General features: G+C 42.9%; 2 protein-coding genes across 4 annotated transcripts; one reads left to right on the top strand and one right to left on the bottom strand.

Moving 5' to 3' along the window:
• The first annotated feature begins 3,185 nt into the window (after nt 1-3,185).
• Nucleotides 3,186-8,159, top strand: ccl44 (chemokine (C-C motif) ligand 44). 3 transcript variants are annotated; one of them, XM_021603665.3, is made up of 5 exons: nt 3,186-6,000; nt 6,693-6,822; nt 7,139-7,286; nt 7,542-7,620; nt 7,779-8,159. In XM_021603665.3, the coding sequence occupies exons 1-4, from the start codon at nt 5,937-5,939 to the stop codon at nt 7,578-7,580; spliced, it is 381 nt and encodes a 126-aa protein (XP_021459340.1). In that variant the 5' UTR covers nt 3,186-5,936; the 3' UTR covers nt 7,581-7,620; nt 7,779-8,159. The 3 variants fall into 3 exon arrangements, with proteins under 3 accessions (XP_021459340.1, XP_021459342.1, XP_021459341.1); XM_021603667.3 differs by having other exon boundaries at nt 5,745-6,000; nt 7,542-7,582; XM_021603666.3 differs by having other exon boundaries at nt 5,745-6,000; nt 7,542-7,587.
• Nucleotides 8,160-8,823: 664 nt separating this feature from the next.
• On the bottom strand, nt 8,824-25,229 carry LOC110524216 (excitatory amino acid transporter 1). Its single transcript, XM_090235456.1, has 10 exons — nt 24,971-25,229; nt 24,570-24,707; nt 24,112-24,319; nt 23,948-23,990; nt 23,661-23,789; nt 23,372-23,556; nt 22,967-23,200; nt 22,588-22,782; nt 13,616-13,750; nt 8,824-13,053 (listed from the first exon to the last, which is right to left on the bottom strand). Exons 1-10 carry the CDS (start codon nt 25,188-25,190, stop codon nt 12,855-12,857), a joined length of 1,686 nt encoding a protein of 561 aa, XP_090091582.1. The 5' UTR covers nt 25,191-25,229; the 3' UTR covers nt 8,824-12,854.
• Nucleotides 25,230-25,438: the final 209 nt, after the last annotated feature.

Here is a 25,438-nt window from a genome sequence, read left to right as displayed (position 1 = left end):
AGAGTTATTAAAGTGACTATGCATCGATAATAACCTTATAGTAGCAGCAGCGTAGAAGAGGAGGGGGGGGGGGGGGGGCAATGCAAATAGTCTGGGTAGCCATTTGAATAGCTGTTCAGGAGTCTTATGGCTTGGGGGTAGAAGCTGTTTAGAAGCCTCATAGACCAAGACTTGGTGCTCCGGTACTGGTTGCCGTGCGGTAGCAAAGAGAACAGTCTATGACTAGGGTGGCTGGAGTCTTTGAACATTTTTAGGGCCTTCCTCTGACACCGCCTGGTATAGAGATCCTGGATGGCAGGAAGCTTGGCCCCGGTGATATACTGGGCCGTACGCACTACCCTCTGTAGTGCCTTGCGGTCGGAGGCTGAGCAGTTGCTGTACCAGGCAGTGATGCAATCTGTCAGGATGCTCTCGATGTTGCAGCTGTAAAACCTTTTGAGGATCTGAGGACCCATGCCAAATCTTTTCAGTCTCCTGAGGGGGAATAGGTTTTGTTGTGCCCTCTTCACAACTGTCTTGGTGTGCTTGGACCATGTTAGTTTGTTGGTGATGTGGACACCAAGGAACTTGAAGCTCTCAACATGCTCTCCACTACAGCCCTGTCGATGAGAATGGGGGCGTGCTCGGTCCTCCTTTTCCTGTAGTCGACAATCATCTCCTTTGTCTTGATCATGTTGAGGGAGATGTTGTCCTTGCACCACACGGTCAGGTCTCTAACCTCCCTATAGGTGGTCTTATCATTGTCGGTGAGCAGGCCTACTACTGTTGTTATCAGCAAACTTAATGATGGTGTTGGAGTCGTGTCTGGCCGTGCAGTCATGAGTGAACAGGGAATACAGGAGGGGACTGAGCACGCACCCCTGAGGGGCCCCCGTGTTGAGATTCAGTGTGGTGGATGTTGTTACCTACCCTTACCACCTGGGGCAGGCCCGTCAGGATGTCCAGGATCCATTTGCAGAGGGAGGTGTTTAGTCCCAGGGTCCTTAGCTTAGTGATGAGCTTTGTCTGGCCCTGCGGCTTTGTGAATGTTGACCTGTTTAAATGTCTTACATCGGCTGTGGAGAGCGTATTCACAGTCGTCCAGAACAGCTGATGCTCTCATGCATGTTTCAGTGTTACCTGCCTCGAAGCAAGCATAGAAGTTATTTAGCTCGCCTGGTAGGCTCGTGTCACTGGGCAGCTCTCGGCTGTGCTTCTCTTTGTAGTCTGTAAGAGTTTGCAAGCCCTGCCACATCCGATGAGCGTCGGAGCCGGTGTAATACGATTCGATCTTAGTCCTGTATTGACACTTTGCCTGTTTGATGGCTTGTCGGAGGGCATAGCGGGATTTCTTATAAGCTTCCGGGTTCGCTCGTTGAAAGCGGCAGCTCTACCCATTAGCTCAGTGCCTGTAATCCATGGCTTCTGATTGGGGTATGTACGTACAGTCACTGTGGGGATGACGTCCTTGATGCACTTATTGTTAAAGCCAGTGACTGATGTTGTGTACTCTTCAATGCCATTGGAAGAATCCCGGAACATATTCCAGTCTATGCTAGCAAAACAGTCCTATAGTTTAGCATCTGCTTCATCTGACCACTTTTTTTTTATAGACCGAGTCACTGGTGCTTCCTGCTTTAATTTTTAGCTTGTAAGCAGGAATCAGGTCAGATTTACCAAATGGAGGGCGAAGGAGAGCTTTGTATCAGTCTCTGTGTGTGGAGTAAAGGTGGTCTAGAATGTTTTTTTCTGATTGCATATTATAACATTCTACATAATAGAAATTAGGTAAAACTGATTTAAGTTTCCCTGCATTAAAGTCCCCGGCCACTAGGAACGCCACCTCTGGATGAGCATTTTCCTGTTTGCTTATGGTGGTATACAGCTCATTGAGTGTGGTTTTAGTGCCAGCATCGGTCTGTGGTACGGTATGTAGACAGCTACGAAAAATACAGAAACTCTGTAGGTAGATAGTGTGGTCTACAGTTTATCATGAGATACTCTACCTCAGGCGAGCAAAACCTTGAGACTTCCTTAGATATCGTACACCAGCTGTTTACATATATGAATAGGCCCCTGCCCCGTGTCTTACCAGAGGCTGCTATTATCTTACTTTTGGCCAGCTAATAGCCTAACGACTGATCAAGCAAAATCATGGACTAAATGTTCAAATCCTGTTGCTGCAGGATTATTTTTGCTTTGACTATAGGTCAAATTAAGATTCCACCCCTGTACCTTCTCAAATGGCAATTTAGTTTTTCTTTTGCAGCTTTTGTTATACACATCCATTTCCCCTAAATTAAAAATAAAACACCCATTTTGGAAAAGTGTTCAGTTCCCTAACTCTAAGCACAGTTAAGACCATGTTTTGCAATGATTTGAAATAATTCCTTTTGTGTGTTTAACCAAACATGTTCTGGTTTAGTTTTACAGTGTATATAAATAAACAAAGCTGTGTGAACCACATATGTTAGTTTGAGGACTGCCTGCGAAGTTTGTCTACTCCCACCAGAAGAATGCTAGGCAGCATAGAACATGCCAGGGTTTTTTCTGGATCAAAATGGGGCTTAGGTGGTGGGCATGGCCAATGATATGGTCATCGACGGAACATTTGAGGCCCCCCTGTTGGCTGCAGTGTCAAACTTTAGCTGTTTTAAAGCTAATTTCCTGCAATTCTACAAAATGTGGCGTGTTTGAGATAATGTTGCAGTTTGAAAGCAACATTTCCTGCAACTCTACACCTTGCCATGAGTCTGAGAGAAAATATGCAGTTTTAAAGATAATATCCTGCAATTATAGACATTTTGCTATGGCTGATATTATGAGTGACTCAAACATCATAGCAAAATCACTGGGGGCCACATGCCATGACAAAAATTCTCATAATTGCATAATTCTTTTAAATTTGAGATTTTTTTCTACTTTTATATCTGGTTTAAGTCATTTTAAATTTGCACTATGCAGAAAACGCTCTGCAATTTCCTGGTTGCTAAAACTCTAATTTGCCTGATTTCAGTTTGTGACAAAATAAGCTAGTATAGTGTAGAAAATTATTGGACCATCTAAACTGCTAACCAAAACCAAAAACATAACCAAAAATATTGTTTCAGCTGTTTGAGGCTGGTGTACTAAACCGAAAGTAAAAGACGCAAAAACAAAACTTAAGAACGGGAAGCATAGAAATAGTGCACATAGAACATATCTACCGCTTCTTAGACTTGCTTCCAAGAAGAATTACAGATTTATAACTCACCATTCTATGTGAAATTGGTTGCGCGGCCAAAAAGCTACATAATTAAGTTTACACTAAACGTTTTCCCACCCTGATTGCATTTTTTCATTTTTTTTTTTTACTGTTTGGACATGGGCAGTCCGATAAAACACTTGGGTGCGGCCCGCCCAAGTCTTTTCAATGCAGATAGAAAACCTTGCATGCAGTGCCCTGGCTATAATAAAATATAATCACTACATGTTGCATGGATGGACTTAATTTTATTTTGACAGTAAATGAAGACATTCTATTAGGAATCGCTCTCATGTAAAGTAAGTATAGTTCCACCAAGCCTTTTGTCAAGATCAGAACATTAAAGCAATCATTATGTACCCCTGAAGAAACTTTGTTTATACCCATTAAATTACTGTATATGCACAACTTAATTTTTCTAAGTTTACTATTCCATTAGTCGGCACCGCCAACATTTTTTTGAGGGTTGTGTGTCAACTCATGCTTTTTACAAGAACAGAACATGAACTGGGGACCACCTGTAATTTAGTGTATAAAGCTGAGAAGTATTCACTTTTCAATCTTCATGAAGTTGTAGAGTAGACAATGGCCCATGATGGCTATAATCACCCATCCACTCAGAACATTCCAGATAGTACATACCAAATGTTATGTGCTTGATAAATGATACATCTCAAAATTTGACACATTTGCTCCCTGAAACCTAACCTAACACTTTGGGCTAAGCTGCCCCGGCCTGTACCACAGGTATAGTTAGCTTTGCCCTACAACATCCCCATGACATACCTATCCCTCCTCTGGCTCTCTACCTCCTCAAAGAGGAACACCGATTTAGTCGATGATTTACAGTCACTAGTTTTTTTTTGACCTTTTGTTTGAAAGTTTGTGCCTAGTATACTTTTACAGTGATCTCTTAATCGCCCCAAAGATATGCCGGAAATGTGTTTGGCTCAGGAGCAGACTGAAGTCAAGGGGAAGGTATGTTTTTGCAGCTGAAAGATTCCAGCTTGATTTCTTAAGGGTTGAATTCTTGCACGCTGCCCCCCTCTCCCCTCCCTACCTCACAGACTGCATATTTTTAATTCCAGGTCTCAGGTATGCACAGTCAGATAGTATGGATTACACTGGCCATGTCGTCTAATAAACGCCACTACCTAAAGCCTAGCATTCAGCAGAGATTTACCCTGTATTCATTTACCATGTGTTTTACCACATTGTCTGTTCATGGATGTTGCAACTCTCCAGGTGTTATTCCATTGTACTATAACATAAGTAGTAGCTACTGCTGTAAAATACAAACGAGATATGGCCAGTCTTCTCAATAGTAGTTAAATAGCTAAACACTTCCTTGTGGTCACTGGAAGCATTTCTTCTAAGGTACATTAAACAGCGTGTAATCAGTCTCGTCATTAAATACAAAGGTTATTTGTGTTTTCCTGTCCATTGTTTTTCAGACAAGGGTTATTTCATTTGTGTCGTTGTAACTTAGCTTTTTTTCTATGTAAAAAAAATATTTTCATAGCATTACTTCCACTTTTTTTCAACCATGTTCATTTCGTTGAATACTAAAGGCATTAGAGAATGTGCTGTAATTCTGCAGTAGTTTCATTGCTTGGTTAGAAGGGTGGTTTTTGACTGGTGGAGAATCAGCTGGGTTCTAATGACACTCAACCTGCCACAGCAAACAGTCATTACCCAAAACCACACTCTGGGTCAGTCAATCCTCAACTGCCAACCAGTGTTGACTTTGCATCCATTTCCTCCAATAACGTAGGCCATTTTATATTTGACATTTTGTATTTAGTTATAGTACTGAATTTGGGGACTTGTCAGACACTCTGTTCAGAAAGGCAAGTAAGAAACACACTTACAAACTACTCCTACACTTTGGATGCCATCGTGCTTAGCCACATGCGTTACACTTCTGACACCAAATGTTGCAAATTTATGGGGTAACCGTCTGGGACTTGCATTTGTGAGTCCAAGACCTTTGCCATTAAGCCAAGAAAGGTCCAAGCCTCTTGAAAAGGTTGTTAGGTGTTGTACGGAGAATGATTGTTAGAATGTAGCTGCTATTTAAAGTCAGTCACAGTCCAGACTCTATTGAACATGTACATTAGTTGGCAAATCGGCTTCTGTTCTCAACATGTTATCATTTCTTGTGATCTAGCTAATGGTAGAGAGCTGGTTGCCGTTTTATAGTATTAGTGGTGGTTTATTTTGGGAAATAGACTGCATGTAACTTGCTTGTGCTTTGAACCATGTTGCTACTAGAGATGCCTTTTGTCATTTTACATGAATGAAAACAACATGAATGTATTAGTGTCATGTGTTGCACAAGCTTTGGTGTTCCCTGTATTGTGCTTGAGCAGTGACCAGTCATAACATAGCTGTAAGACTAATGGGACACACCTACAACAAGGTAGAGCAGTTTCCATGACTGCATTAGAGAATGCCATACATCTAGATTATTTTAAGAGCTTTTTTTGGGGGGGAAGCACCTTTTTGAAGAGTGGGAAAGACATGAAAATGAACACAGTGAGTGGGGCACTCAGAGGAGAGGGGGAGCTGGAGGGGGGAGGGTTAGGGAGTGCATGTCTGTGTTTGAGGGAGAGCGAGGGAGAGAGTGAAAAGGAGGGAGGGAGGGAGAAATATAAGAGACAGAAATAGAGGGGAAGGTAACACAGCAGATTACTTCCCTGCCAGGCTCACCATGTTTCTGTTGCAGACTGTGACTGTTATTTCTCTGACTGTCATTCTCCTGGGCTCGGTGGAAGGTAAGACACAATAACACCTACAGTGTATACCGTTAGCAGCATGCACCCTGCTGGGAGCCAGTTTAGCAGGGAAGCGAAGGAGAGCAAGCTAGAGGAGAGGGGAAGAGGGAATACTGGAGCAGCAGCAGGGAGAGCCATGGATGTAAATAGAGGGCTAGAATGAAGACTGATTTCACATCAAAACATTGAACGCTAATAACAAGCTAACTGAAAACCTCAGACTTTAATTGGGGGGGGAAATTATATCAATGATAAAATATGACAAGGTTCAGAGCAGCTTTCATATGACACGCATCTGGTAACTTGTTTATCTCAGCTAATATTATTGTGCTTACTCACTCTGGTTGGATGAAAAGCCTTGTCATGTAGTCACAGTGCCACTGGCATAACAGCACATTATGGGGGATCATGGGATGTTCTAACGCCTTCTGGCTGTCTGCACTCTAGATGACATATCCTGTCAAAAAGAACAACCGTTACATATGAACCTTGAGATAGTCTAACTATACTGTATAGAACAGTGCAATGAAATGCCTTACATTCCTACTAATATATGTGTGTTTCTAATCTACAGTATCATAACAACCCTCCTTATGAGCCAATAGCAATCATATAGCCTTCATATACCGTAAGTGTGCTTTGACTTAAGCGTTTGCCTCTCCATCTCTCTCTCTCTCCCCCCTCTCTCTCAGGTAACGGGGTACAGATGCAGAGAGATGTTCAGTGCTGTATGCAGTACTCCCAGGGGAAAGTGCGCACCAAAGACGTGCTGAGGTTTGAGGTACAGACGGAGGGGCCAGACTGCAGTATAAAAGCCATCATGCAAGTATTTCAACTATCCCGAAGCAACTCGCAGACATGGAAAATATGCCTCTCAGAGCTAAGAGGCATTGTCATCTATCCAGGTCCTGTTGTTATGGCTCATGTTCTACTGTAATTGCCAGGGAAGTGAGGAAGGAAATATGTGGGAATAATAAGCCATCCCAAAAAAAATTATCCTCACTAGCCAACTTTGTTGAGGCTTTGGTTCAGAGAAGGCTTTATTAAAACCATGCTGCATATCTACAGTTTGTACTGTATGTTTCAGTTGGAAGGTTGTCGTGGTGAATGTTCTTTGTCTGTGTTGTTGTGGCTGCAGACTGTACACCAAGAAGGCGGTGAAGTGTGCTGACCCCAGAGACCGAAAGGTCAAGAGGTTACTGAGGAAGCTGCTCCAGAGGCAGAGGACCAAAGCACATAGGATCATGTGGCTCTACCCTCATGGCAACCTGCCAGTCATGTCGGAGGTGGGAAATATGCACTGTGTTTATACACAGGGCTCAATTCAATCTAACCCACACTGCAGTTATACTACATTAAAATACTACATAAACATTCCTATGGTGGGAGTGATTGAACATCCAAAAAGCATTATTAGAAAGAGTAGAAATATTAGCTTTATTCAAAAGTGTGCTGTAGACTTTCCCCCTGATTATGTCTCCATAGACAATGGCTTTCCACATGTTGAGTACACTGCTGAACAGTTTTATTTTCTCTATCAGGACAAGAAGGATGGGTGGGATGCCTTCCATGTGGAATGAGTGTGAGGTTGTTGTTACCACAGGAGAATTATTGTCATAGGTGACATGTGTTCTTCCTTTTACTCCAGCAATATTGTATTGTCTCTATGATCTAAAGTGTGTAACGTTTATGGTGCACTTAAATTACCCTTAAATTGCCCTTTGGGGACAATAAAGATTTATTGAACTGAACCCGAACTATCTCTCCTGTCATTGCAGGCCAAGTAAACTTCCAGCGGCTTGTCATCCTAACTCAGCCAAGCTTTCTGACTCTCCAGTCGTCTCGTGTCAATATCTCCCTGGGAGTGTGGTGGCTGAGCTGTCATTGCCATACAGTCCATGAGAGGTTTTGATATATAGCTAAATGTATTTTACACTGACTGTCGCTAACTATGCCAAAGTATTATGCTAAGTATTTCTGATTACTCTAGCCCAAGAAACCAGTCTTCACCGTCTATGTATACCTGTTCAATGTATACCTGTTCAATTTCCTAGAGGGCTTGTTCTCTCCTGAAACACAATGTAATGTAGAAAAATGCACTGTCTGTTTAAACACGACATCTGAAGTGGATCTTTTCTAAATAAATGGACCTGAAAGAATGAGATTTTCTTCCTTATTGTAGCCTAGGCTCAATCTATAATATAGGTCAGTGGATTACTCAAAAGTATTAGTGTGGTTATATTTCATTGGTTCAAGTAGCTACTCAATGATTTTTTTATAGGTGCAGTTGTAACAGTAACTGCTATAAAACACGGCTGTATTAATAGCCCATAGAAACAAGGTGGTGTTGGTTCCTCTCTGGCTGAGGCCCCACGCTGCTTCTGTTTACTGGCCCTGGGTGGGTGCACTCTGTTTGATGTCGAGGTACCCAGCACCTTCACTCAAAGACAAAAGGTAATTGATGCTTCCCATAGCGTTGAGCTTCTGGCTCAACACTGTTTGAGACGCCCAAAACGGCTCTGGCACTCCATTTGACAGTTCGTTCATTTTGGTGAAGGCAGCTTGACACCATATCGCTACCTAGAGGTTTAGACCAACAATGGGGAGACTTTATTCAATGAGAGGCAGAACTGTAAGTGTGAAGCCAATGCAGGTGTTCAGTCCTGCAGTTTAGACTGGTCGTGAGGAAGAATCCATGGAGACTCGGGGCCAAAAACAGGAGATTCTCCACCAGGGGTAGCCAGAAAACGGGAAGATACCACCACCCCCTGGGGAATCTCTTGACCACATCTATTACACTCCAGAGATAAACACAATTGTCAATTCCTGAGACATTTATTTGTTGCAACTCCTATTCTTCCAACAAAATACTGAAAATGACACTTCCCAAAAGCGATCCAAATTTGAGCCATCTCGCAAAAACATAAATCAACTATTTAATACATTAAACAAGAGTCACACATTACAACAATATTCTCTCAACCACGGTCAAGTTGAGTTTTTACGTAACTACATACACAGTAGGCCTACTTACTTTTAAAACCTTTCCCACTTAACATTCAACTTAATTGCTTTCAAATGATGTTTTAGGCATAACATTTTTCCACTTTTTTCAACAGTCAAATCAAAGAGAAAAGCCATAATCAAATGTACCACATCTGGCTATAGTGCTTTCATCGATAAAGCACCAGACGTTGAACTGAAATGGCCAGGTAAGATTACAGCATCAAGGAAAGGGAATATCTGGTGAACCTGTTTAGTTATGATTCAAGAAATACATGAAGATCTCCCTTATATTCTACAAATGGATATTCAACCCTCACGTTGTCTGAAAAGACTCACAACACTCAAACAAAGAGGGATGGATTCAAGCCCTAAAATATAAACCGTAGCAACATTGGGGGAGAAACATATCAAGTAATTCAGTAGGCTATGTAACATTCTTTTGTCCATCTTTACTACACACAGAAACATACAACAGCCCCAATGATATCAACATTCCTATTCAAAGCAAGCATACAGTAATACTTTCACATACTTCAGACTTAAGTGAATAGTACCAAAATATGTCCAGTTAAGTAACACTAGTTAACACTGAAAATACATCTTTGTTACAAATATTGTTTTGAGAAACAAAGTCTAACCCCAATTTAGCTCAATAAGTAACATAGAAATCACCCAAGTATAAAACAGATATCGGTACAAATGTTTACTGTATACATTCACGTTGATTCAATTGACAGATCAAGTAAACTACAGTACATTACATCATAAATTCAATACTTGTTTTTGAAACCGTAGAAAAAATGCTTATCAAAGTTGGTAGCACGGATAATACGGAATAAAAATGACCTCTTGGTAATGTTTGGGGCAGAAAATAAAATGACTCAAGAGAAAGCATAATGTACACTTGAATGTTAGAGGTAGATTCACATTAAAAAGAATAACCACCAACTTAAAGTGGCAAAATATAGAACAATAAACAAAGAATCAAGCCATGCAACAGAACCAGCTAATTGATTGTGAGTATACAAATGGATATCCCATTTATTCACAAATTCTAAAAAGGCCATTGAATGGCATTTATTTTCTTGTTCACGAAAATCAATCCTATACAGAGTACATAACAACAGTCAAAAGTGGTCTCTACTGTTATGAACACATAAAATAAGTGAAAACAATATAGTAGCTAGATATCTATGAGAAATTTGATTTCACCTGTCCAGTTATTTCACATCAGTTTCCTCTAGACCAGGTATGTGATACATTTTTAACAAATAAAAAAAAAAAATCACATTTTCAAATGGTCCATTTATATTTTCCAACAGGGCTATACATTTGGGTAAGGTTTATTTCTCGCCTGAGTAGCCTCGTTTCACTGCCAAAAATAAAATGAAACCATCTAGTGTTCAGCAAAATAACAACACGATGTCAAATACAGGTAGCCTACTCAAATAATTAACATCCAATCACATTAACTGTTACTCTCTCACGGGAATTAACGGTTCCACTAACGGTTCGTATGTAGCCAAACGTAGCTGCTGCTCATTCCGCTTGTAAGGCCCTCGTCCATAGAGACACACCAGCAGTACTACACCTGCACCTGTCAACGACACAAGTTGTTCTGCTTCCACAAGCACATCCAATGCTAGCATCAGTAATTCTACATTTGTGAATCTGTTGCAGCCGAAGAGCTTCTGCCCCAAACAACAGACGGATATTGGACCATCGAAGAGGAGCAAATATGATGAGAACTAAATGGGGTTCACTTATATTGGGAGTAGTGCCTTTCCTCAGCCACGGTGTGTTATATGTGCAAAAAGCAACAGATACCATTAATAAGAAGGGGCTAGAAGGATCTTATATGGTGAGCTACCGAGTGGCTAGGACAGGCAAGCCCCATACTATTGTGGAGGACTTAATTCTTCCTGCTGCCGCAGATATGGCTGGGACAATGCTGGGGTAAAGCCCAAAAAAACTATACAGACAATGACTTCTTCAAACACTGTTTCACGACGCACCAGTGACATTGAAACAATAACTGCTTCGCTTACAAGCCAGTGAATTCTATGTGTTACAGCTGGCACAGCTCCTGGTATATGTCCGTTACGTTTACGGGGGGTCAATCAAGGAAGACATACTCTTCTGGAAACCAGGACAACAGGCGAGGATATTTTTAAGGTACTGGACAGCTTTGTGACATCAAATGGACTTTGGTGGTCAAGATATGTTGGTATCTGTACTAATGGCACAAAAGCCATGACAGGGAGACACAGTGGAGTGGTAACACACGTGCAAGCAGTTGCTCCCGACGCCACATGGGTAAACTGCAGCATCCACCGAGAGGCTCTTGCTGCCAAGGGAATGCCTGACAGCTTGAAAGACGTTTTGGACACTACAGTGAAAATTGTTAACTTTGTTAAAGCAAGGCCCCTGAACTCTTGTGTATTTTCTGCACTATGCAACGATACGGGCAGTGATCATGTAATGCTTTTACAACATACAGAAGTGCGCTGGTTATCAAGAGGAAGGGTATTGACACATTTTTTAAAATTGAGAGACGAGCTTAAAGTTGTCTTTACTGACCATAGTTTTCACATGTCTGACCACTTGCATGATGACGAGTTTCTCACACACGATGTTTTTTCTCGCCTGAATGATCTGAATCTAGGATTACAGGGACTCTCCGCAACTATATTCAATGTGCGGGACAAAATTGAGTCTATGACTAAGAAGTTGGAGCTCTTCTCTGTCTGCATTAACAAGGACAACACACAGGTCTTTCCATCATTGTATGATTTTTTGTGTGCAATTCAACTCAAGATTACGGACAATGTAAAATGTGACATAGCGAAGCACATGAGTGAGTTAGGTGCGCAATTACGCAGGTACTTTCCTGAAACGGATGACACAAACAACTGGATTCGTTATCCCTTTCATGCCCTGCCTCCAGTCCACTTATCGATATCTGAACAAGAGAGCCTCATCGAAATTGCCACAAGCTGTTCTGTGAAAATGTTATTAAATCAGAAGCCACTGCCAGATTTCTTTATTGGGCTGCGCTCAGAGTATGCGCAAATCGCGCTGTTAAGACACTGATGCCCTTTGCAACCACATACCTATGTGAGAGTGGATTCTCGGCCCTCACTAGCATGAAAACTAAATACAGGCACAGAATGTGTGTGGAAAATGATTTAAGACTGAGACTCTCTCCAATACAACTCAACATTGCAGAGTTATGCACACCCTTCTCATTAACCTGTGGTGAGTAATTCACAATTTTAGATGAACAAATAAAGTTCATATGTAAGATGGCTAAATAAAGAGCAAAATTATTTATTATGAATATATTATTATTTGTGCCCTGGTCCTCCTCTTTGTCACTTCCCACTAGCAGGGTTGTGACAAAAACTCACACTAATTTTTATGTTTAATAAATGTATCATATAATGTGTGTGTGGCAGGCTTACAATGATGGCAAAAAACAACATTTGAGAGTGCGCTGACTCTGGTGCTAGAGGGGGTACAGCTGGAGGTTAAATGTTTGAAGGGGCACGGGACTATAAAAAGTTTGGGAACCACTGCTCTAGACAATTGAGATGCATCTCAGATTTGGACTGAAAGGACCAAAACAGTTGATATGGTTAACAGTGTCAAAACGATCTCCAGCCACTATCCCTACAGTGTTTGCAGATCTGAAGTTACCCAGATAAGTGTTAGCAATATGGTGATGGCTCCACCTCGGCATCCAATAGCTTTCCCCATATTGTTTACACCTATCCAGTTCCTCCATATCTACAAACACTGAAGAAGTACGGTAGCGGCTAGTGGATGCTTTCAGACTGTCGTAACCCCTACATGGGGGTCTCACTGTTGCGATGCTTCACTGAGTCGCTTTTCTGGCAGATGAGCTGGTAGGGCTTCTCATTCTCTTCAATCACTGAGTTGCCCACCTCAACATCCTGGCTCTGCAACTCCTGGCGAGACAGGTGCTCCACGATGCCTGCCCCGATAGAGTCCCCCAGCACGTTGGTGGTAGTCCTTAAGCGATCCCTGCACAGGTACACCCACATTATATAGTGCACGCACAAACACACACATTGACTCTGAACTGGTACGCCCTGTATATAGCCCCGCTACTGTTAATTACTGCTGCTCTTACTTATTATTATTTTTCTTAGGTGTTTTCTTAAAACGGTATTGTTGGTTAAGGGCTTGTAAGTAAGCATTTCACTGTAAGGTTGTTGTATATCCATATATCCACCTGTTGTATTCAGTGCATGTGAAAAATGCAAATTGATTTGATTTGCACACGCACACATACATACATACACACACACACACACACACACACACACACACACACGCTTCGTCAGGGTCTCAACCCCTGCTCAGCCACACAAAAACACAAGGCAGTCTTTGGGGTAATCCACCCACCAGTAATCAACCCAAAATGTATTCAAATGGTTTCCAGCCACAATACAACACCACAGCACAAAATTAGATAGGGCTAGTTGTAAACACTTCATTAATTACAATAATCTGATGTGCATAATGCATCAATAACCTGTTCTAGTGGGGTGGCGGCCTCATAGTGACATTTAGGCAGACTTACAGGAACCAATCCACAGCGATGATCAGCGTTATGTCCTCTGTGGGTAGTCCCACCGATGTCAATACGATTACCATGGTAACCAGACCAGCCTGTGGGATGCCTGCTGCGCCGATGCTGGCAGCTGTTGCTGTGATACTGTGGAGGAGGTGGCGACAGCGCCATTTAATAACAGAGACAAACACACACACATTGGGGAGTGATATGGATATAGAGAAGTATAAATCAACACTCCACGGTAGAGGTTAACCCTCTTGGTAGTGAAGTCAATAGAAGAAAGTCAATAACATGGAGGAGTTCGGCAAAGACCACAAAATCAATCTTATCAAGACCAAGAAAAGTCTTTGTTATTTTTTCTCCTTCCACTAATGTGGACATAAAATTAGCTGATATAGCCTTTACAATTATTTTACTGTAAGATTAGTTCACATTAACATTACTTAATAGGTCTGATAGTTGAAGGGCAACAGAGGCCTTGCAGGTTGAATCAAGGACTTTTTAACTGACCACCCACAAAGGGTTCTCATGAATAGGGCCCTCTCTGATGAACTGGCACTGAACGCAGGGGCACCCCAGGGGTGTGTCCTTTCACCATTGTTGTTCTCTATCTACACTAGTGAGATGAAAATCCAAGGAAACAATGTGAGCCTTTTCAAGTATGTGGATGACATGACTCTGGTGAGACTATTTTTCAAAGATGCTACGTCAGATGGGGACAGCAATTTTAAACTGGCCAACAACTTTCAATAAAGGTGCTGGTCAAGTGCCCTCCACATCAGTGTGGACAAGACAAATAGTCAATGGCAACAACCTGCCAATGTCCCAAACACTCTCTCTGAATGACCAACCAGTGGAAGTGGTTGAGTGTTTCAAATACTTAGGGACACAAATTGATGACAAGCTGAGCTTTACAGAGAATGCAACGTATTTTTTTAAAGCAAGCCAACACCTGTTTTTAATCGGGAAATTGAAAGAGGTTTGGGGTCAGCCAGGTTGTGGAGAAGATGTACAGCATTCTGGTGGAGAGCTTCTTCATGTTCAATATGACGTTCAGTCTGGTATGGCAATACATTCAGTCTGGTATGGTAATCTGAGCGTGACGAGCAAAAGCAAACTGACCAGAATAGTAAACACAGCCAGCAAAGTAACTGGTCGACCACAGGCACTAATGAGCAGTCTGTCCACAAGGCAAACAAAAGGAAGCCACTGGCTGTCGTTGGCAATCCCTCCCACCCTCTACACCCTCAGTTTGAGAGGCTTCCCTCTGGCCGGCACTTCAGAATGCCCATGGCCAAGAAAAATGTGTTTAAACATGAATTAGTTGATTGTGCTGTTGGACTACCAAATGCAACATAAATTGTATCGGTATATACACTTATCTATTTATCTATTTAACAGTGCATTTGGGGCAGTGGTCAGTTGTGAGTGAATCTATCAATGTCCTCTATGTTTCCAGTGTATGCAGTATGGGGTCAAGACCCTGGGCAACTGGGTTCTGGACTTTCTGACGGGCCGCCCCCAGGTGGTGAGGGTAGGTAACAACATCTCCACCCCGCTGATCCTCAACACTGGGGACCCACAAGGGTGCGTTCTGAGCCCTCTCCTCCAACACAATCATCAAGTTTGCAGACGACACTACAGTGGTAGGCTTGATTACCAACAACGACGAGACGGCCTACAGGGAGGAGGTGAGGGCCCTCGGAGTGTGGTATCAGGAAAATAACCTCACACTCAACGTCAACAAAACATGAGATGATCGTAGACTTCAGGAAACAGCAGAGTGAGCACCCCCCTATATCCACATCGACGGGACAGTAGCGGAGAGGGTAGTAAGTTCCTCGGCGTACACATCACGGACAAACTGAATTGGTCCACCCATTGGTCCACCCTCCTCAACCTCAGGAGGCTAAAGAAATTCGGCTTGTCACCAAAAGCACTCTCAAACTTTTACAGATGCACAATCGAGAGCATCCTGTTGGGCTGTATCATCGCCTGGTACGGCAACTGCTCCGCCCCCAACCGTTAGGCTCTCCAGAGGGTAGTGAGGTCTGCACAACGCATCACCGGGGGCAAACTACCTGCCGTCCAGGACACCTACACCCCCCGTTTGTCACAGGAAGGCCATAAAGATCATCAAGGACAACAACCACCTGAGCCACTGCCTGTTCACCCCATGCTATCATCCAGAAGGCGAGGTCAGCACAGGTGCATCAAAGCAGGGACCGAGAGACTGAAAAAAAGCTTCTATCTCAAGGCCATCAGACTGTTAAATAGCCACCACCAACATTGAGTGGCTACTTCCAACATACTGACTCAACTCCAGCCACTTTAATAATGGAAACATTGATGTAAAAAATTTATCACTAGCCACTTTAAACAATGCCACTTAATATAATGTTTACATACCCTACATTACTCATCTCATATGTATATACTGTACTCTATACCATCTACTGCATCTTGCCATCTTTATGTAATACATGTATCACTAGCCACTTTAATTAAACAATGCCACTTTTATATGTTTTCATACCCTACATTACTCATCTCATATGTCGATACCATCTACTGCATCTTGCCTATAGCGTTCTGTACCATCACTCATTCATATATCTTTATGTACATATTCTTCATCCCTTTACACTTGTAAAGGGATATTATAAGGTAGTTGTTGTGAAATTGTTAGGTTAGATTACTCGTTGGTTATTACTGCATTGTCGGAACTAGAAGCACAAGCATTTTGCTACACTCGCATTAACATCTGCTAACCATGTGTATGTGACAAATAAAATTTGATTTGATTTGATGGACTGACTGGTTTAAATGTGTGTGTACAGTTGAAGTCGGAAGTTTACATACACTTTAGCAAAATACATTTAAACTCAGTTTTTCACAATTCCTGACATTTAATCCTAGTAAAAATTCCCTATCTTAGGTCAGTTAGGATCACCACTTTATTTTAAGAATGTGAAATAATAGTAGAGAGAATGATTTATTTCAGATTGTATTTCTTTCATCACATTCCCAGTGGGTCAGAAGTTTACATACACTCAATTAGCATTTATTAGCATTGCCTTAAAATTGTTTAACTATGGGTCAAACGTTCCACACAATTTTATTTTATTTTATTTCACCTTTATTTAACCAGGTAGGCAAGTTGAGAACAAGTTCTCAATTACAATTGGGACCTGGCCAAGATAAAGCAAAGCAGTTCGACACATACAACAACACAGAGTTACACATGGAGTAAAACAAACATACAGTCAATAATACAGTAGAAAAACAAGTCTATATACAATGTGAGCAAGTGAGGTGAGATAAGGGAGGTAAAGGCAAAAAAAAGGCCATGGTGGCGAAGTAAATACAATATAGCAAGTAAAACACTGGAATGGTTGATTTGCAGTGGAAGAATGTACAAAGTAGAGATAGAAATAATGGGGTGCAAAGGAGCAAAATAAATAAATACATAAATACAGTAGAGAAAGAGGTAGTTGTTTGGGCTAAATTATAGATGGGCTATGTACAGGTGCAGTAATCTGTGAGCTGCTCTGACAGCTATTGCTTAAAGCTAGTGAGGGAGATGTGTTTCCAGTTTCAGAGATGTTTGTAGTTCGTTCCAGTCATTGGCAGCAGAGAACTGGAAGGAGAGGCGGCCAAAGGAAGAATTGGTTTTGGGGGTGTCCAGAGAGATATGCCTTCTGGAGCGCGTGCTACAGGTGGGTGCTGCTATGGTGACCAGCGAGCTGAGATAAGGGGGGACTTTACCGAGCAGGGTCTTGTATATGACCTGGAGCCAGTGGGTTTGGCGACGAGTATGAAGCGAGGGCCAGCCAACGAGAGCGTACATGTCGCAGTGGTGGGTAGTATATGGGGCTTTGGTGACAAAACGGATGGCACTGTGATAGACTGCATCCAATTTATTGAGTAGGGTATTGGAGGCTATTTTGTAAATGACATCGCCGAAGTCGAGGATTGGTAGGATGGTCAGTTTTACAAGGGTATGTTTGGCAGCATGAGTAAAGGATGATTTGTTGCGAAATACGAAGCCAATTCTAGATTTAACTTTGGATTGGAGATGTTTGATCTGAGTCTGGAAGGAGAGTTTACAGTCTAACCAGACACCTAGGTATTTGTAGTTGTCCACATATTCTAAGTCAGAGCCGTCCAGAGTAGTGATGTTGGACAGGCGAGCAGGTGCAGCCAGCGATCGGTTGAAGAGCATTCATTTAGTTTTACTTGTACAGTGCCTTGCGAAAGTATTCGGCCACCTTGAACTTTGCTACCTTTTGCCACATTTCAGGCTTCAAACATAAAGATATAAAACTGTATTTTTTTGTGAAGAATCAACAACAAGTGGGACACAATCATGAAGTGGAACGACATTTATTGGATATTTCAAACTTTTTTAACAAATCAAAAACTGAAAAATTGGGCGTGCAAAATTATTCAGCCCCTTTACTTTCAGTGCAGCAAACTCTCTCCAGAAGTTCAGTGAGGATCTCTGAATGATCCAATGTTGACCTAAATGACTAATGATTATAAATACAATCCACCTGTGTGTAATCAAGTCTCCGTATAAATGCACCTGCACTGTGATAGTCTCAGAGGTCCGTTAAAAGCGCAGAGAGCATCATGAAGAACAAGGAACACACCAGGCAGGTCCGAGATACTGTTGTGAAGAAGTTTAAAGCCGGATTTGGATACAAAAAGATTTCCCAAGCTTTAAACATCCCAAGGAGCACTGTGCAAGCGATAATATTGAAATGGAAGGAGTATCAGACCACTGCAAATCTACCAAGACCTGGCCGTCCCTCTAAACTTTCAGCTCATACAAGGAGAAGACTGATCAGAGATGCAGCCAAGAGGCCCATGATCACTCTGGATGAACTGCAGAGATCTACAGCTGAGGTGGGAGACTCTGTCCATAGGACAACAATCAGTCGTATATTGCACAAATCTGGCCTTTATGGAAGAGTGGCAAGAAGAAAGCCATTTCTTAAAGATATCCATAAAAAGTGTTGTTTAAAGTTTGCCACAAGCCACCTGGGAGACACACCAAACATGTGGAAGAAGGTGCTCTGGTCAGATGAAACCAAAATTGAACTTTTTGGCAACAATGCAAAACGTTATGTTTGGCGTAAAAGCAACACAGCTGAACACACCATCCCCACTGTCAAACATGGTGGTGGCAGCATCATGGTTTGGGCCTGCTTTTCTTCAGCAGGGACAGGGAAGATGGTTAAAATTGATGGGAAGATGGATGGAGCCAAATACAGGACCATTCTGGAAGAAAACCTGATGGAGTCTGCAAAAGACCTGAGACTGGGATGGAGATTTGTCTTCCAACAAGACAATGATCCAAAACATAAAGCAAAATCTACAATGGAATGGTTCAAAAATAAACATATCCAGGTGTTAAAATGGGCAAGTCAAAGTCCAGACCTGAATCCAATCGAGAATCTGTGGAAAGAACTGAAAACTGCTGTTCACAAATGCTCTCCATCCAACCTCACTGAGCTCGAGCTGTTTTGCAAGGAGGAATGGGAAAACATGTCAGTCTCTCGATGTGCAAAACTGATAGAGACATACCCCAAGCGACTTACAGCTGTAATCGCAGCAAAAGGTGGCGCTACAAAGTATTAACTTAAAGGGGCTGAATAATTTTGCACCCCCAATTTTTCAGTTTTTGATTTGTTAAAAAAGTTTGAAATATCCAATAAATGTCATTCCACTTCATGATTGTGTCCCACTTGTTGTTGATCCTTCACAAAAAAATACAGTTTTATATCTTTATGTTTGAAGCCTGAAATGTGGCAAAAGGTCGCAAAGTTCAAGGGGGCCGAATACTTTCGCAAGGCACTGTATTTAAGAGCAATTGGAGGCCACGGAAGGAGAGTTGTATGGCATTGAAGCTCGCCTGGAGGGTTGTTAACACAGTGTCCAAAGAAGGGCCAGAAGTGTACAGAATAGTATCGTCTGTGTAGAGGTGGATCAGAGACTCACCATCAGCAAGAGCGACATTATTTATGTATACAGAGAAGAGAGTCGGTCCAAGAATTGAACCTTGTGGCACCCCCATAGAGACTGCCAGAGGCCCGGACAACAGACACTCCGATTTGACACACTGAACTCTATCAGAGAAGTAGTTGGTGAACATGGCGAGGCAATAATTTGAGAAACCAAGGCTGTCGAGTCTGCCAATGAGGATGTGGTGATTGACAGAGTCGAAAGCCTTGGCCAGGTCAATGAATACGGCTGCACAGTACTGTGTCTTATCGATGGCGGTTAAGATATCGTTTAGGACCTTGAGCGTGGCTGAGGTGCACCCATGACCAGCTCTGAAACCAGATTGCATAGCGGAGAAGGTATGGTGGGATTTGAAATGGTCGATAATCTGTTTGTTGACTTGGCTTTCGAAGACCTTAGAAAGGCAGGGTAGAATAGATATAGGTCTGTAGCAGTTTGGGTCAAGAGTGTCCCCCCTTTGAAGAGGGGGATGACCGCAGCTGCTTTCCAATCTTTGGGAATCTCAGACGACACGAAAGAGAGGTTGAACAGGCTATTAATAGGGGTGGCAACAATTTCGGCAGATAATTTTAGAAAGAAAGGGTCCAGATGCTCTTGCCCGGTTGATTTGTAGGGGTCCAGATTTTGCAGCTCTTTCAGAACATCAGCTGAACGGATTTGGTAGAAGGAGAAAGGGGAAGGCTTGGGCGAGTTGCTGTGGGGGGTGCAGTGCTGTTGACCGGGGTAGGGGTAGCCAGGTGGAAAGCATGGCCAGCCGTAGAAAAATGCTTATTGAAATTCTCAATTATAGTGGATTTATCGGTGGTGACAGTGTTTCCTATCTTCAGTGCAGTGGGCAGCTGGGAGGAGGTGTTCTTATTCTCCATGGACTTTACAGTGTCCCAGAACTTTTTTCAGTTTGTGTTGCAGGAAGCAAATTTCTGCTTGAAAAACCTAGCCTTGGCTTTTCTAACTGCCTGTGTATATTGGTTTCTAGCTTCCCTGAAAAGTTACATATCACAGGGGCTGTTCGATGCTAATGCAGAACGCCATAGGATGTTTTTGTGTTGGTTAAGGTCAGTCAGGTCTGGAGAGAACCAAGGGCTATATCTGTTCCTGGTTCTAAATGTCTTGAATGGGGCATGCTTATTTAAGATGGTGAGGAAAAACTCTACTAAAATCCTCTACTGATGGGATGAGATCAATATCATTTCAGGATAAACCCCGGCCAGGTCGATTAGAAAGGCCTGCTCGCTGAAGTGTTTCAGGGAGCGTTTGACAGTGATGAGTGGAGGTTGTTTGACCGCTGACCCATTACGGATGCAGGCAATGAGGCAGTGATCGCTGAGATCTTGGTTGAAAACAGCAGAGGTGTATTTAGAGGGCAAATTGGCTAGGATGATATCAATGAGGGTGCTTGTGTTTACGGCTTTGGGGTGGTACCTGGTAGGTTCATTGATAATTTGTGTGAGATTGAGGGCATTGAGGGCATCAAGCTTAGATTGTATGATGACAATAAGCTTCCACACAATAAGTAGAGGTGAATTTTGGCCCATTCCTCCTGACAGAGCTGGTGTAACTGAGTCAGTTCTGTAGGCGTCCTTGCTCACACACACTTTTTCAGTTCTGCCCACAAATTTTCTTTGGGATTGAGTTCAGGGCTTTGTGATGGCCACTCCAATACCCTGACTTTGTTGTCCTTAAGCCATTTTGCCACAACTTTGGAAGTATGCTTGGGGTCATAGTCCATTTGGAAGACCCATGTGTGACCAAGCTTTAACTTCCTGATGATGTCTTGTGATGTTGCTTCAATATATCCACATAATTTTCTATCCTCATGATGCCATCTATTTTGTGAAGAGCACCAGTCCCTCCTGCAGCAAAGCACCCCCACAACATGATGCTGCCACCCCGTGCTTCACAGTTGGGATGGTGTTCTTCGGCTTGCATAATGATGGTCATTATGGCCAAACAGTTCTATTTTTGTTTCATCAGACCAGAGGACATTTCTCTAAAAAGTACGATCAATGTCCCCATGTGCAGTTGGAAACCATGGTCTGGCTTTTTTATGGTGGTTTTGGAGCAGTGGCTTCTTCCTTGCTGAGTGGCCTTTCAGGTTATGTTGATATAGGTCCCGTTTTACTGTAGTTATAGATACTTTTGTACCCGTTTCCTCCAGCATCTTCACAAGGTTTTTGCTGTTGTTCTTGGATTGATTTGCACTTTTCGCATCAAAGTACATTAATCTCTAGGAGACAGAACGCGTCTCCTTCCTGAGCGGTATGACGGCGGTGTGATCCCATGGTGTTTATACTTGCATACTATTGTTTGTATCGATAAACGTGGTTCCTTCAGGCGTTTGGATATTGCTCCCAAGGATGAACCAGACATGTGGAGGTCTACAATTTATTTTCTGAGGTTTTGGCTGATATCTTTTGATTTTCCAATGATGTCAAGCAAAGAGGCAGAGTTTGAAGGTAGGCCTTGAAATACATCCACAGGTAGACCTCCAATTTACTCAAAATATGTCAATTAGCCTATCAGAAGCTTCTAAAGCCATGACATTATTTTCTCGACTTTTCCAAGCTGTTTAAAGGCAGTCAACTTAGTGTATGGAAACTTCTGACCCACTGGAATTATGATACAGTGAAATATAAGTTAAATAATCTGTCTGTAAACAATTGCTGGAAAAATTACTTGTGTCATGCACAAAGTAGATGTCCTAAACATCTTGCCAAAACTATAGTTTGTTTAAACAAGAAATTTGTGGAGTGGTTGAAAAACAAGTTTTAATGACTCCAACCAAAGTGTATGTAAACTTCCGACTTCAACTGTATGTGTGTGTGTGATCCTTTTAATGTAAAGTGATGCCAAAGAAAAATGTCCATCTGGATGGACAATACAGTTTTATTCTATTCTATAGCACATTGATAGAATTGTGCCTTATCAGATCGTGTCTTTAGACTGACCTGATGGTGAGGATCTGGCCAAAGTTGAGTTCCATGTCGTTGACTTGGGCGATGAAGATGGCTGCCACGGCTTCGTAGAGGGCAGTGCCATCCATGTTGATGGTGGCACCCACGGGAAGGATAAAGCGTGTCACTCTCTTGTCCACACGGTTGTTCTCCTCCAGACAGCGGAAGGTGATGGGCAGGGTGGCAGAGCTATGGCAGGAGTGGTAGATAATGGAAGACCTTGTGAGATCATAATAGTCCAAACAACAACTAGAGGGTGTCCCCAGGGAAATGAATTAGCCTGACCCTGAATCAGTTCATGAGTTCATACATTCACCTAGAGGAATTGCAAAATCAGTTTATGTACCCACCCTGAATCAGTTCATACACCCACCTAGAGGATGTTCCCAGTGCTGTGATGAGGGCCTGCAGAAGGCCAGCCATGAAAGTGTAGGGGTTCTTCCTGGTGACCAGGAAGTAGAGCAGGGGCAGGACAAACAAGCCGTGGATGAGCAGACCCACGATGACAGACACCGTGTACATCCCCAGCTGACCTCCCACCTCGGCCAGATTCTTCATCTCCACGATCTTAGCTGCTATGAGGAACAGGATGCCCACTGGAGCATACCTGACAGAGAGAGGGAGGAAGAGAGAGAAAGACAGAGATAGTTTACACTCTCACCTATTACAACAATTCCACCAAAAGCAACTATTTCGAGAGATATATGTGAGAAGTAATGGTAGGGGCACGTTAGAGTTCATTAGCATGTTACTTGTGAACACTAATCTGACTACTGACCAGATGACGATGGCCACCAGGCGCATGATGGCTTCGTTGAGGCAGTCGAAGAAGTCCCTGAGGGCCTGTCCCTGCTGCTTCATGCTGCCAATGACCAGGCCGAAGCACATGGAGAACACCACCAGACCCAGGGCGTTCACCCCGTTAGAGGAACCAGACATGGGGATCATCTCCACCACTGTCTCCTGGAGCAGGAGAACAACCATCCACATAATATTTACTTTTATCCAAAGTAACTGTAGCTCTTTTTTCCCCCAAAGGACTTTCACCACAAATATGTATCACCCACCTGGATGGTCTGCAGCACTCTGCTCATGTTAACAGCCAAGGCAGCCTCTGTAGCGTTGAGGGAGTCAGTCAGACTGAGGGCAACAGTCACGTTCTTCGTGTGGATGGTCTTCTTGTAGACCGTTTTGTACTGATATATAACACATATATTGTTGTAAAAAAAGAAATCTACCGTAGCAGTGTAAAGTATCAGTCCTCAAAAATATACTGTAATGGTGAGTGAGCATTTTAACACAGTGTATTGGGAATTGGCAACATGATCAATCACGTTGAAGTGAATTCCCTTACCTGCTTGAAACAGGCTTCCACCAAATTAGGAGGGAACATGTTCCTGAAAGATAAACAATGGTTACATTTTTTTTCCTTCAGCATCTATCACAGTGAATAAAGGCCAATAAATGATTCATACCACATATTGACACCGTAATTTAGATCCTACAGTAGTTACTCGCCTGATGAGATCCAGGAAGGCGTCAGCTGCGTGTACCGGCTCTATGGTACCGCTAGAGGCCACTGGGCTGTCCCTATGGCCTTTCCCTGGTTTGATGACAATCACAATGACGATGCCAATGAAGACCGCGATGAGGGTGGTCACCATGTAATAACCCACAGCCCGCATTCCCATCTTCCCAGACGCTTTGCTGTCCAGAGAGGAAATACCTGCAAGACAAGACAAAGTTAATTCCTTTCTCATGAACACTCTAGGTACTTCCACTGTACCAACTCACTTTGAAACTCAACATTGCAAGAAGTAGTATTAGGGTGAAGAACAGTAGCTTAGTATGGAAAATAGTAGCTTGCAGGAGGGGTGAGCGATCACCATAATATGACAATCATTTTGAGTTTGAGAAAAGCAATAAATAAATGTAAATAATGACGCTAATAAAGCAGAACTCCTGTGACCAGCTACCTGTGACCAGGCTGGAGACGATGAGAGGCAGAACCAGCATCTGCAGCATCCTCATCAGCAGCTCTCCAGGGAAGGCAAAGTACTTGATCTCCCTGAGGGTCAGGTTGTGGGGCCGCAGGGCGAAACCCAGCATGACACCTGGACACACACACAGGGGACATGATTTCAAGGCTGGTGCGCTGATGAAGAATAATGTATTTCAAGTCATCTCAACAAAGACTTCTTTACCTTGGGCTACAGCTCATATACCTGTGTAATTATAATAATACTGCAGTTATTATTGTTTTTTTAATTAAAATTGTATTAACTATCAACAAACTACCCATAACCTTAGCCTTAACCCCACCTTAAGCTTTGCCCTAAACCTAGAAAGACAGTAAGCGAGTATCTCGTCCACTTGCCCAGAGCCACTGCTGCGATGGTGAGGAGGACAAAGAGGTTGCGTCTCAGGAAGCCATTGATGCTCTCCTTAGTGATGGTGCTCATCCTGTCCTGGGTGCTGGCCGCTCTCTTCTGCATGGCTCTACGTAGCCGCCGCCAGAGGCCTCGATTGGGGAGGGGGGGCTTGTCGGCGTCCTCGTTCAGGAAAAGGCTGGCAGTGTTGGGGGGCTTCTCATTCATAATCAGCTCCAGCACCTGGTCCAGGAGGCAGGTTTCGTGGGAAACTGGAGGAGAGAAAAAGCCCCGCCTTATCTCAGCTGATTGGTCACCATAGCAACACCAAGCCGTAGCACGCGCTCCAGCATGTACATTGCACTGGTCATCCCCAAAGCCAACACTTCCTTTGGCTGCCTTTCCTTCTAGTTCTCTGCTGCCAATGACTGGAATGAATTGCAAAAATCTCTGAAGCTGGAGTCTTACAGTGCCTT

Source organism: Oncorhynchus mykiss, chromosome 5 (genome assembly GCF_057628025.1).
Source record: "Oncorhynchus mykiss isolate SJ-2025 chromosome 5, ASM5762802v1, whole genome shotgun sequence".
In the NCBI taxonomy this organism is placed as follows: domain Eukaryota; kingdom Metazoa; phylum Chordata; class Actinopteri; order Salmoniformes; family Salmonidae; genus Oncorhynchus; species Oncorhynchus mykiss.
This window is presented reverse-complemented; position numbering and strand designations above follow the sequence as displayed.